Below are 10181 nucleotides of genomic sequence, written 5' to 3'. Positions count from 1 at the left end.
TAGATTCTGGCAAACATCTTCTTTCTGAAGGAGAAAAGCACAGCAATCTCATTTCTGACCCTCCGCCTCCGGCTTTCTGACCCTTCAACCTTCATGGAGATGTGGCCATGCACGATCAATGAATCAGTCGACCGTCGTGGCTACCGCGCGGTTTTCTATTGCTTGCTGTTCGCATCAACATGTGAGCATCTACAACTTGGATTGGTTTTAGTAACTTTTCTGAGTCGCGTTCGCTGGTTCGGCACCCAAGTTTAGCAAGATCTCATCATTGTGCGTCGCCCGCCCTAGGAATAGCAAAACGTGGCGTACTTCACCTATGCCCCGCTTAACAATCAAGCGAGACGAAAAAGTCACGGCGAGAAGCGCTTCTCCAATAAGATATAAAAAATAAAAAAAATTATGCGTTTTAGCACTAATGGAAGAGGTGGGGAGAAAGCGTGGTCAGAAAAGTTGAAAAAAAATTCTCTAATTTCAACTTATTTTGACGATTTGATCGTAAGCAAAATTTAAACAGTTTCAAAAAAGACCGAAAGCACGCGAGAATCGGACCCACCCGCAGCAGATGCACCAGCCGGCCCAGGCCCATCGCCGAGAAGATTTTTTGATGCGCCACACGCCCACACCCCCTCCCCTTCCACCCTACCTCTCTTTCCCCTCCGACGCCACCACGCCCATCTCCTCCTCGCCACCTCCCGCTTCCTCACGCCCGGCGCGCCAGGTACCTTCCTCCCCTTCTCGCGTTTCCTTCTAGAACCTTCTCGGCGCGTCCGCCGCCCGCTACCTCTTCCTCTCGGGGGCCCGGGCGTAGGAGCTGCTGCTCGGCGGTGCGGTTTAATCTTCCGGTTTGGCTCTCGCGCGCTTGCACGTTTTAGATCTCCGAGTTCGTTTCGGTAGATCCTCGAGCTTCTGGCCAAATTGAGCAGCGCTGCTTGGTTCGTGCCGCGCGGTACGCTGGGGGTTCCTGCTGGGAGTGGGTTGGTGGTTCGGTTCGGGTGTGCAGGGTTCGTGCGGGTCGGTAGCTTGTGAAACTTGTGCTCTGGTGTTGGAACTTGTAAGGATTCTGCGGAAGTTTACTTCAGATTTCAGAGTGATGGTTAGTTGGTTACACCTGTATTAGCCTGTCTTCGTTGGGCTGTTGAACTTGTTCTAGGGTGTTCACTGCATGTGGGGCTATACCTGCTTGCTTACTGGTTTGCAGTCACAGAGTGTCTCAATTTGTGGCACACTTTACTGTTTTGGGCCTGTTAGGAACTAAAAAATTGGCATGCCTGTTCGTTCGGTGGCTAATTAGTGCATAGTTACATTGTTAGGTTTTCTCACAACGTTTTGCAAGGTCTTGCTCCTGACAGGTGCCTCATCATGTATGCCTATTGGATATGCTACTGCATAATTCACATGATATTGGATATGTTACTGCATAATTTCACATGTTCTTGTGCGTAAGGATTACTGTGCTAGTTTGGCTTTATGTTTTATACAGCCAGCCCAGTTTCAACATTGCGAAAAATGTGGACGCTCTAGATTTTTCTGGGAGAAGAGGGTTTTTGCGATACCTTACTCAAGAAAATTACGTATTAGATTTCTGCAATTGCATTATAAATTCAGTTTAGTCCTGTCCGAATGATGCCGCATAAGGAGCCATGGATATTGGGATAATATACAGTCCTCTGATCTATATAACATTAGTTCTTGTCGGTTACAGGTCGGCTCACACATGTACTAGGTGTTGGACAAATTTGTGCTTCACATGGCTGGGGCGCTGCACAGTTCCTGTTTTATGGCTCCGCTGTTATGGGTTGTGTTGTTACTGGTCGTCTCACCAGGCAATGCATTCTACCTGCCTGGCAGCTACATGCACACATACTCCCAAGGTGAGTTGATATCTGCCAAGGTGAACTCGCTCACATCCATTGAGACGGAGATGCCTTTCAACTACTATAGCCTTCCATACTGCCGCCCCCAGGGTGGCATCAAGAAGAGTGCCGAGAATCTGGGTGAGCTTCTGATGGGTGACCAGATCGACAACTCGCCCTACCGGTTCCATGTGAATGTTAACGAGTCCATCTTCCTCTGCACCACAAAAGGGCTTAATGAGAATGATGCAAAGCTCCTTAAGCAACGTGCCCGTGATCTTTACCAGGTCAACATGATGCTGGACAATCTGCCTGTCATGCGTTTCACTGAGCAGAATGGTGTCACAGTACAGTGGACTGGCTTCCCTGTTGGTTACTCTCCAGCCGGTAGCTCAGAGGATTATATCATCAACCATTTGAAGTTTAAGGTCTTGGTCCATGAGTATGAGGGCAACAATGTGGAAATCATTGGCACTGGAGAAGAAGGATCTGGTGTCATCTCAGAGATAGACAAGAAGGGGATGTCTGGTTATCAGATTGTTGGATTTCAGGTCGTGCCTTGCAGTGTGAAGCGTAATGCTGAGGATTTCTCTAAGCTTAACATGTACGACAGCATTGACCCAGTGGACTGCCCTGTGGAGCTTAAGAAGGCTCAAGTGATCAGGCAACAAGAGAGGATCACATTCACTTATGACGTCGAGTTTGTGAAGAGTGATATCAAGTGGCCATCTAGGTGGGATGCTTATCTGAAGATGGAGGCTGGTTCTAAGGTCCACTGGTTCTCTATAATGAACTCCCTCATGGTGATCTTGTTCTTGGCTGGAATTGTCTTTGTCATATTCCTCAGAACTGTCAGGAGGGACCTGACCAGGTACGAAGAGCTCGACAAAGAGGCACAGGCACAGATGAATGAGGAATTATCTGGGTGGAAGCTTGTAGTTGGAGATGTATTCAGAGAGCCAACTTGCTCCAAGCTGTTATGCATAATGATCGGTGATGGGGTTCAGATTTTGGGCATGGCAATCGTAACAATAGTTTTTGCCACACTTGGGTTCATGTCTCCAGCCTCAAGAGGAATGCTTCTTACAGGGATGATTGTTCTCTATCTTTTCCTTGGTATTGCAGCTGGGTATGCCAGTGTTCGGTTCTGGAGGACTATTAAGGGCACATCTGAAGGTTGGAGATCAGTGTCCTGGCTGACTGCCTGCTTTTTCCCTGGTGTCATGTTTACCGTCCTGACAGTCTTAAACTTTGTGTTGTGGAAAAGCGGGAGCACTGGGGCTTTACCTATCTCACTGTTTTTCACTCTTCTGGCTCTATGGTTCTGCATTTCCGTGCCATTGACTCTTGTTGGTGGCTTTCTCGGTACAAGAGCGGAGCAAATAGAGTTCCCTGTTAGAACCAATCAGATCCCTAGAGAGATCCCTGCGAGGAAGTGTCCATCATGGCTTCTTGTCCTTGGTGCAGGCACGCTGCCATTTGGAACCCTTTTTATTGAACTCTTCTTCATTCTATCGAGCATCTGGCTTGGAAGGTTTTACTATGTGTTTGGCTTCCTGCTGATTGTCCTGCTGCTGCTTGTCGTTGTCTGCGCTGAGGTTTCCGTTGTCCTAACATACATGAATCTCTGTGTGGAGGACTGGAGGTGGTGGTGGAAGGCTTTCTTCGCCCCAGGTTCTGTTGCTATCTACGTGTTCCTCTACTCCATCAACTACTTGGTCTTTGATCTCAGAAGCCTGAGCGGGCCTGTCTCTGCAATGCTTTATGTCGGCTATTCATTCCTCATGGCATTTGCGATCATGCTAGCAACTGGAACCATTGGCTTTTTGACATCATTCGCCTTCGTGCACTACCTCTTCTCATCAGTAAAGATTGATTGATGGATTCCACGGACTTCAGATCCATACACAAGTGTGCACGCCACGTGTCGTTCACCCTGAGATGCACAGTTTACCATTTGAGGTGAATTTTGACAGCTAGAGATGTTTTCAGTTTCAAGTAGATGGAGTGCAGTATCCCCCATTTAATGCAGCATCCTTTTTTAGTTCCAATTGTTCTGAGTTGTAACTGCTCCATTAGATCTAGATATTACAATCCGGCTTTGTAAGGGTTCGGTGCAATGATGATATGTTTCGTCCTGTGTGTGTTCCACAAACTGTAATGGAGTGGAAATGGAATGTTTGCTGGCTTGCTGCATGTTTTGGACAGTTACTGAAAATTGCTTAGTACTGTAGCTTGTACGCTCTTCTTGATCGGGTTTCAATACGATTGGAGTTCTGATGGTATTCGTGATCTTCAGATTGAGATGATCTCTTAATGGTACATTGCCATCTTTGCTACACTAGATCAACTACAGGATTTTCTGGGCATGGGTGCTATGTAATTTCACATTAATCCATGTTTCCCATTCTCTATTTAAGTTGTAACAATCATTTGTAGTTCCTTGACCTTTACCTATTCAGTTTCAGTCTGTCTCTAGTCTTAACACGTTTACCAATATATGCAGAAAATGACAATCATAGTGTGGTACTGTGGCCTTGGTTCAACAGTAGATTAACACGAAGTGTTCGTGTAAATGCAAAGCACTATCAGTCCTTTTATTGCAGACGCTGCTCTAGTGAGTAGTGAGTACTGACCACGAACTGCAGAGGTACAAGAGCAGACAGACTAGGTGGCATGAACAACAACACATAAAATAGATACGGCATCGATCAGAAATACTACGGCAGAATGGTGCTCCGCTCCTTAAGCCGGCGAGCGCTTCTCGTTATTGGCCCAGATGATGTGCCCGTACGGCATGAGGTGGCAGATCGGCGCGCCGCCGGGCTTGGTGCCGAGGAGCTTGAAGGAGACGTGCTCCGGGTTCCACCGGGACGTGTCGGTGTGGCAGACGGTGGCCACGGTGACCGCGCCCCCGCGGGTGCCCTCCATCTCCACCATGTACGCCCTGGCCGGGCCGGTGCCGTGGCACCGGTACACGGTGTACGGGTACGCCTCGTCGTGGCACGCCACGAAGCCGGCGCCGCCGACGCGGCGCACGGCGCGGACGGTGTACGGCTGCAGAGGCGCGCCGGCGCGGGGCAGAGTGGAGGTCACCGCCCGGACGTCGCGCGTGCCCAGCGCCGCCACGGCGCCCTTGACCAGCGCCTCCAGCGACGTGGCGCAGAACTTGGGATCCCCGGCGAGCGGCGGCGTCTCGCACGCGCGCAGCGTCCTCGCCATGGCGGCGGCCTGCGCGGAGCCCGGGGCGACGCCGAGCAGCGCGAGGACGGCCGGCAGCGACGGCGCCGCGAACGGTATGGCGTCCGCGATGTGGCGCGGCAGGAGCCCGAGCGGCGCGGGCGACGCGGCAGGGAAGCGGAACGCCAGGCGCTCGCCCACGCGCACCGCCTCCTCGTGGAAGAACACCGTCGTCGTCGCCGACGCCGGCGCGTCGCCGCCTGCGTGGCGGTGCCCGCCGGGCGCCTTGTAGTCGTAGCCGAACGGCGTGTCGGCTCTGGAGCCACCGCCGTCCGCGGCGGCCTTGCTCGGTGCCTTGTAGTCGTAGCCGAACGGCGTGTCGTCTCTGGCGCCGCCGCCGCCCGCGGCGCCCTTGTCCGGCGCCTTGTAGTCGTAGCCGTACGGTGCAGATGAGCGCTCGTAGTTCTGGTAATCAAACGGAGAGTTTGACCGATCCGCGTCCTCCGCCTCGGCTTTGCTTACGAAGCTGTCTGCACCATCCATGAGAGACCATGTCACCATGACCATGAACCGTGCACTGCACATTCCCTTCAGAGGCGCATACTGCATTCGTGTGTGATGGAGGTCAGGTAAAAATTAACGAAGGGGGGAGGAGAACCGACCGGGGCGGAGGAACCGGAGAACGGCGTCCGGCACGGCGGAGCCCGGCAGGACGGCGCGCCAGAACACCTCGGCCGTCGACGGCGCCGCATGGCTCAGCCGTCCAGCCTGAACCCGAGAAGAGACACGTAAACGCGTTCTTTCTAGTTACATGCTTGAACTATACATCAAGAGAAATAAAACACGCGCGTTGACCAGTGAATTCTCCGGTGATTACCGCTAGCAGGGCGGCGGCGGCGAGGAGAACGGCAGCGAAGCGCGCCATGGAACCGGAAGCAGAGTCAGGCAGCCGCGTCTCCCGTGCTTGCGTGGGAACAAGGCGGCGCGGCAGGCGGGTACTTATATACGATCGCGAGGCCGGGAAGCACCTGCGCTTGTTGCTCGGCTCCTGCGCGAAGGTTTGCCAGCGGTGTTTGCCATGGAGCCGGAGGGGTGACGGTGACAGATAACAGAGCGGCCACGACATGCCCGGTGCTGCCGAGCGCCGATGCACTTGAGGAGGCCCGCCGGAGAATATAATCTTGGGCGTGACATCCGCCGTGCCCGCAGAATCGCGCTGTCGCCGCCTCGCCGGAGTTATCCGCCGCGGATGCCGAGCGCATCGGATGCTTACGCGCTCTTGATTTCCCCGACGTCACACTCGGACGGAAGGGAATATTGCGCCGTGGACGGCGTTTCTGGTAGAAGTTTTGGGCCTGCGCTCGTGTTTGGGACCTTCTGATTATGGGCCGACCATAGTGACTTGTGTCCTGCACTTTGTGGCCCAACTTCTCAGGCCCTTGCGATCCGCCGAAAATTCCAGGCCCGCACAGGATCTGATTCTGACCGTTGCCTACCTCCTTCCCAAAAGCGCTCGGCCACCCGACCGTTGGACGCAGCGCAATCCGCTTGGCCTTAAGCCGCGCCGGCGCCGCGCCCAATCCTCCCAACCCAGAGATCAGCGTGCTTCCAACCCCATCTTGCCATCTCCGCTTCCCCTTTCCCAACTCCAATCTCACATCGAACTCAGATCTTTCCCCAAGAGACCGCCCCTTTCCCTGTTTCCTCCCCCCACATAGATCCCGTTCTTGGACAAGAAACCTTGCTGCCATGGCGGAGCCGGCCAAGAACGACGCCCACATCGTGGAGATCCCTGTCTCCGTCGACGGGGGCGAGGCGGAGGCAGCCGCGTCCCTCGACAAGACGACGGTGGAGGTGGAGGCAGGCGGGGCCCACCCGCTCGGGGAGATCGCGGCGAGCGCGGGCCACCTGCTCCTGCTCAAGCTGTGGCAGCGGGAGGAGGACCGCCTGGGCCGCCGCGCGTGCGCGCTGGAGTCGCGCATGGACGCGGCGCGCCGGGACGCATTCTACCTCTGCGCGGCCTTCCTCGCCTTCCACGGCCTCTCCCTCGCGCTCCTCTTCGCCGCGTCCGTGGCCGCCGCCGCCGCCGACGGCGGCGGCGGCCAGGCGAGCGCCGCGTGCAGGAGGTGGTGGGCGCCATCGTCGCTGTCCCTGGCGGCGTCCCTCGCGCTCGCCGCGGCCGTGCAGCTCCGGGTGTGCGCCTACTGGCGCGCCGCCGCGCGGCTGCGCCGGGAGCGCGGCGACGCGCGGGCGCTGGCGCGCGCCGTGCAGGAGTTGCGCATGAAGGGCGCGGCGTTCGACCTGTCCAAGGAGCCGCAGTACGGGGTGACGAGGGCCAAGTGCGCCAGCGTCGAGGGCGCCGGAGCATGGGCGCCGCTCCGGTGGTGCCAGCAGAACGTCGTCACCGCCTGCCTGCTTGCCGCCGCCGCCGCCGCGTTGCCCTCCGGCAAGTTCATCCTGTGCGCGTAGAATGAACGCCAAAATGTGGGGTGAATTCTGAACCTACCCAGTTCCTTCCAGTTTCCCTTCCCCTTATAACTTCGTTTTCGCTCAATTCCTCGTCAAATTTTGAAGTAAAATTTATGGTAATTTCACATCAAAATATCCAATAAGTAAAATTCAGAACCAAGAACTTTTTAGTTAGCATGACGTGTTTTCTGCAATTCAGTAACAGAAAAATTGGAATCGTACATGTTAAGAGTCCCAACTTCTTATGGACGCAGTTCTGCCTGCTTGTTTGCAGGGACGCCAGCTTCTTGAGCAGATCTGGGAAAACGGAAGAGGGAAATTGCAGAGTGTTCATCGCTGCATCGGGGACAGATCACTACTTGTGCTCCCTTGCAAAGAGAGACCCCCGAGCCCAGGAAGATAGTGCTACAAGGCAATAACAGGCTTAACATCGTAGTAAATTCTTTTTCCCTGCCCTGAAATGATTGAAGGGCGCATTCTTTTGTGGTAATTTTTACAGTAGCTGGAGCTTGAGTTGTATGTTCTTGGGCCTTCTAGCATGAAAAATCTGTGCATTTTCAGCCCATTCAAAAGTGATTCTCCTTGCAAAAGTGATCAGGGTTCTCACACCTAAAACCGTAAATTGTATCGGCTCCAGATCAATTCGCTAAAACACTTTTGGGGACTGGTGTCATCTTTCTATGACTTATGAGCCCCGGCCTGATGACAAACATGACCCAGTCTTTTCTAGATTCAGAAATTCCACGACGGCAGGTCATTTCATCGTCCTCCAGCAGTGGCACACCAAATTTTGCTGCAAACCAGCATTCCATGTTTCCAACAAATCAATGGAGCATCAGCAACCAAATACCTGGATTTAAGGCGAGCATCGATTTTTATCTAGTCTACCCGTAGACAAGAATCTTGAAATTACGATTTCGATGCTCTGATAGTTGTTAGACAAGCTGAGAGTACGATCAATTAGATTTTCAGCTCTGAAAGTGAGAGGTACCACGTGAACGGTGGAATATTAGTGCTAATCATGATTATTCCATTAAGAAGCAACTAAAACGATCGCGTGTGTTTGCAGCAAATACTTAGCTTAAGATGGTCACATTTCAGCATAATAAAAATAAAATACATCGAGCCAACTTAAGCAAAATAAAATTGAAGAGACCCCATTTCTGCTCCCCAAGTCCAGTATAGCAGCATATATTCACAATCTCACAGTAATACAGGAGTCAAGTAAACCATGGATATGCAGAGCTTGCAGAATTCTGTATGAAAATGTTTTACTAAGCGGCTATTGGCTATACAAGGAACGGTTATCCAGATAAATTATCAGGGTCCAGTAGTCTGTTTTCCAGAAAAAGGCCATAAGTTTATTTCATTCAAGTCCCCTCTAGATTCAGAGAGACAGCAACTTTAAAGTAAGTAGAAAACAGCAATAGGAAATGTCAGAAGTTTGTATCGCAAAGTGAAATGCTCGGGCACGCACACACGTCTGCTGCAAGTTAACTTTCGTGAGCATAGCTACCACAAAGTGCAGGGGTTATTGCATCATACAGAAAATTGCAACCCGTCCATACTCTGGAAATTTGGCAAAGAGTTGGCCTGAAACTATTCCCAGGAGAAACAGTATATACAACCACATTCTGAAAATTTGGTAAAACACCACCACCCTGAAATTACTCCAAGGGAAAGCATGATATTCATTATACACAAACCAAAGGATTGACTAATGCACAGAAAATGGAAAAGTATTTAAACCTGTACAGACAGAGCTCCAAATTACACAGAACTCTTCTGGGCTGCAATTGACAAACAAGCAAATCTAAAGAACATAATGACATAACACAACTATAGCTTCAGGAATTTATAGTAATACAAACATTTCATGGCAGTCTGAGATGGACAAGATGAAGCATCACAATAATCAGGGAGTAGCACACGATTAATAAATATGGAAGGAGTATCTGTCACGCATGAATCATCACCATCATACAGCCTCCCTCTCCCAACTACAACCAGTTCCCTCTCCCAAATCTGAATCGAATATCACTACTTGTACTCAAGAGGGGGCACATCAGATGATCATCACGCCATCTTAGAGTTATTAGGCGGCAAACAACAGAACAAGGGAAACAGCAGAGCTCAGCGCACTCTCAATAATTTACTAAAACTCGCAAGGCTCGATCGAAGCTACTAGTAAAAGATACGGGATGGGCAATGGTTTTACTGCGGCTGGACGTAGTAGTAGCCCATGGGGTCGGTGGCGGGCATGCCGGCGGCGGGGTGCGGGATCCCCGCCCCCATGCCGGCAGCCGCGGCGGCCTCGGCGTCCTTGGCCTCGTCCCTCGGCACGATGTCGACGAGGAAGTCGAAGACCTCGGTGCGCGCGACGGCGGCGGCGATGTCGGACTTCTGCAGCGTGCGGCGCTTGTTCTCCTCGGCGTGCGCCCAGCCGCGGTGGGTGAGCTCGAGGATGAACATCTCGCAGGCGCGGGCGAAGACGACGGGCGCCTCGGCGGCGATCATGCGGACGTCCTCGTCGGCCTTCATGATCTTCTTGATGCGCGCCAGGGGCAGGTTGTGGTTCTTGAAGTCGGTGGTGGCCTCGATCTCGCGGTACTGCTCGTTCCAGAAGATCTGCAGCTGCTGCTGCGCCGCGGGGCCCAGCTGTCCCGCCGCGGCGGATGC

General features: G+C 52.8%; 4 protein-coding genes across 6 annotated transcripts; 2 read left to right on the top strand and 2 right to left on the bottom strand.

Moving 5' to 3' along the window:
• The first annotated feature begins 608 nt into the window (after positions 1-608).
• Positions 609-4138, top strand: LOC101785164 (transmembrane 9 superfamily member 12). The gene is made up of 2 exons (XM_004973744.4): positions 609-718; positions 1703-4138. The coding sequence occupies exon 2, from the start codon at positions 1748-1750 to the stop codon at positions 3731-3733; it is 1986 nt and encodes a 661-aa protein (XP_004973801.1). The 5' UTR covers positions 609-718; positions 1703-1747; the 3' UTR covers positions 3734-4138.
• A 252-nt stretch (positions 4139-4390) lies between these two features.
• LOC101785572 (BURP domain-containing protein 13) lies at positions 4391-6201 on the bottom strand. Its single transcript, XM_004973745.4, has 3 exons — positions 5911-6201; positions 5696-5801; positions 4391-5563 (listed from the first exon to the last, which is right to left on the bottom strand). Exons 1-3 carry the CDS (start codon positions 6157-6159, stop codon positions 4599-4601), a joined length of 1320 nt encoding a protein of 439 aa, XP_004973802.1. The 5' UTR covers positions 6160-6201; the 3' UTR covers positions 4391-4598.
• A 356-nt stretch (positions 6202-6557) lies between these two features.
• On the top strand, positions 6558-8175 carry LOC101784503. Of its 3 annotated transcripts, none has more exons than XM_022827377.1 (2): positions 6558-7517; positions 7757-8175. In XM_022827377.1, exon 1 carries the CDS (start codon positions 6783-6785, stop codon positions 7500-7502), a length of 720 nt encoding a protein of 239 aa, XP_022683112.1. In that variant the 5' UTR covers positions 6558-6782; the 3' UTR covers positions 7503-7517; positions 7757-8175. The 3 variants fall into 3 exon arrangements, with proteins under 3 accessions (XP_022683112.1, XP_004973800.1, XP_004973799.1); XM_004973743.3 differs by having other exon boundaries at positions 6558-7522; positions 7777-8175; XM_004973742.3 differs by having other exon boundaries at positions 6559-7517; positions 7777-8175.
• A 1153-nt stretch (positions 8176-9328) lies between these two features.
• Positions 9329-10181, bottom strand: LOC101784089 (nuclear transcription factor Y subunit C-6; the record flags this gene model as incomplete). The annotated part of the gene is made up of 1 exon (XM_004973741.4): positions 9329-10181. A coding segment is annotated over one exon (465 nt), but the record flags the coding sequence as incomplete, so codon positions are not given.

Source organism: Setaria italica, chromosome VI (assembly GCF_000263155.2).
Source record: "Setaria italica strain Yugu1 chromosome VI, Setaria_italica_v2.0, whole genome shotgun sequence".
Classification (NCBI taxonomy): Eukaryota; Viridiplantae; Streptophyta; class Magnoliopsida; order Poales; family Poaceae; genus Setaria; species Setaria italica.
The sequence above is the reverse complement of the archived record's forward strand: the minus strand, read 5'-3'. Positions and strand labels throughout refer to the sequence as shown.

Bases quoted from the DNA above. Each gene is read 5' to 3' on its own strand.
- LOC101785164 (XM_004973744.4), top strand. From the start codon at position 1,748: ATGGCTGGGGCGCTGCACAGTTCCTGTTTTATGGCTCCGCTGTTATGG.
- LOC101785572 (XM_004973745.4), bottom strand. From the start codon at position 6,159: ATGTCGTGGCCGCTCTGTTATCTGTCACCGTCACCCCTCCGGCTCCAT. The intron at 5,802-5,910 runs GTAATCACCGGA...TCTCGGGTTCAG, and splicing joins CCGCCGCCGCCCTGCTAGCG to GCTGGACGGCTGAGCCATGC. The intron at 5,564-5,695 runs GTCGGTTCTCCT...TGGATGGTGCAG, and splicing joins TCTCCGGTTCCTCCGCCCCG to ACAGCTTCGTAAGCAAAGCC.
- LOC101784503 (XM_022827377.1), top strand. From the start codon at position 6,783: ATGGCGGAGCCGGCCAAGAACGACGCCCACATCGTGGAGATCCCTGTC.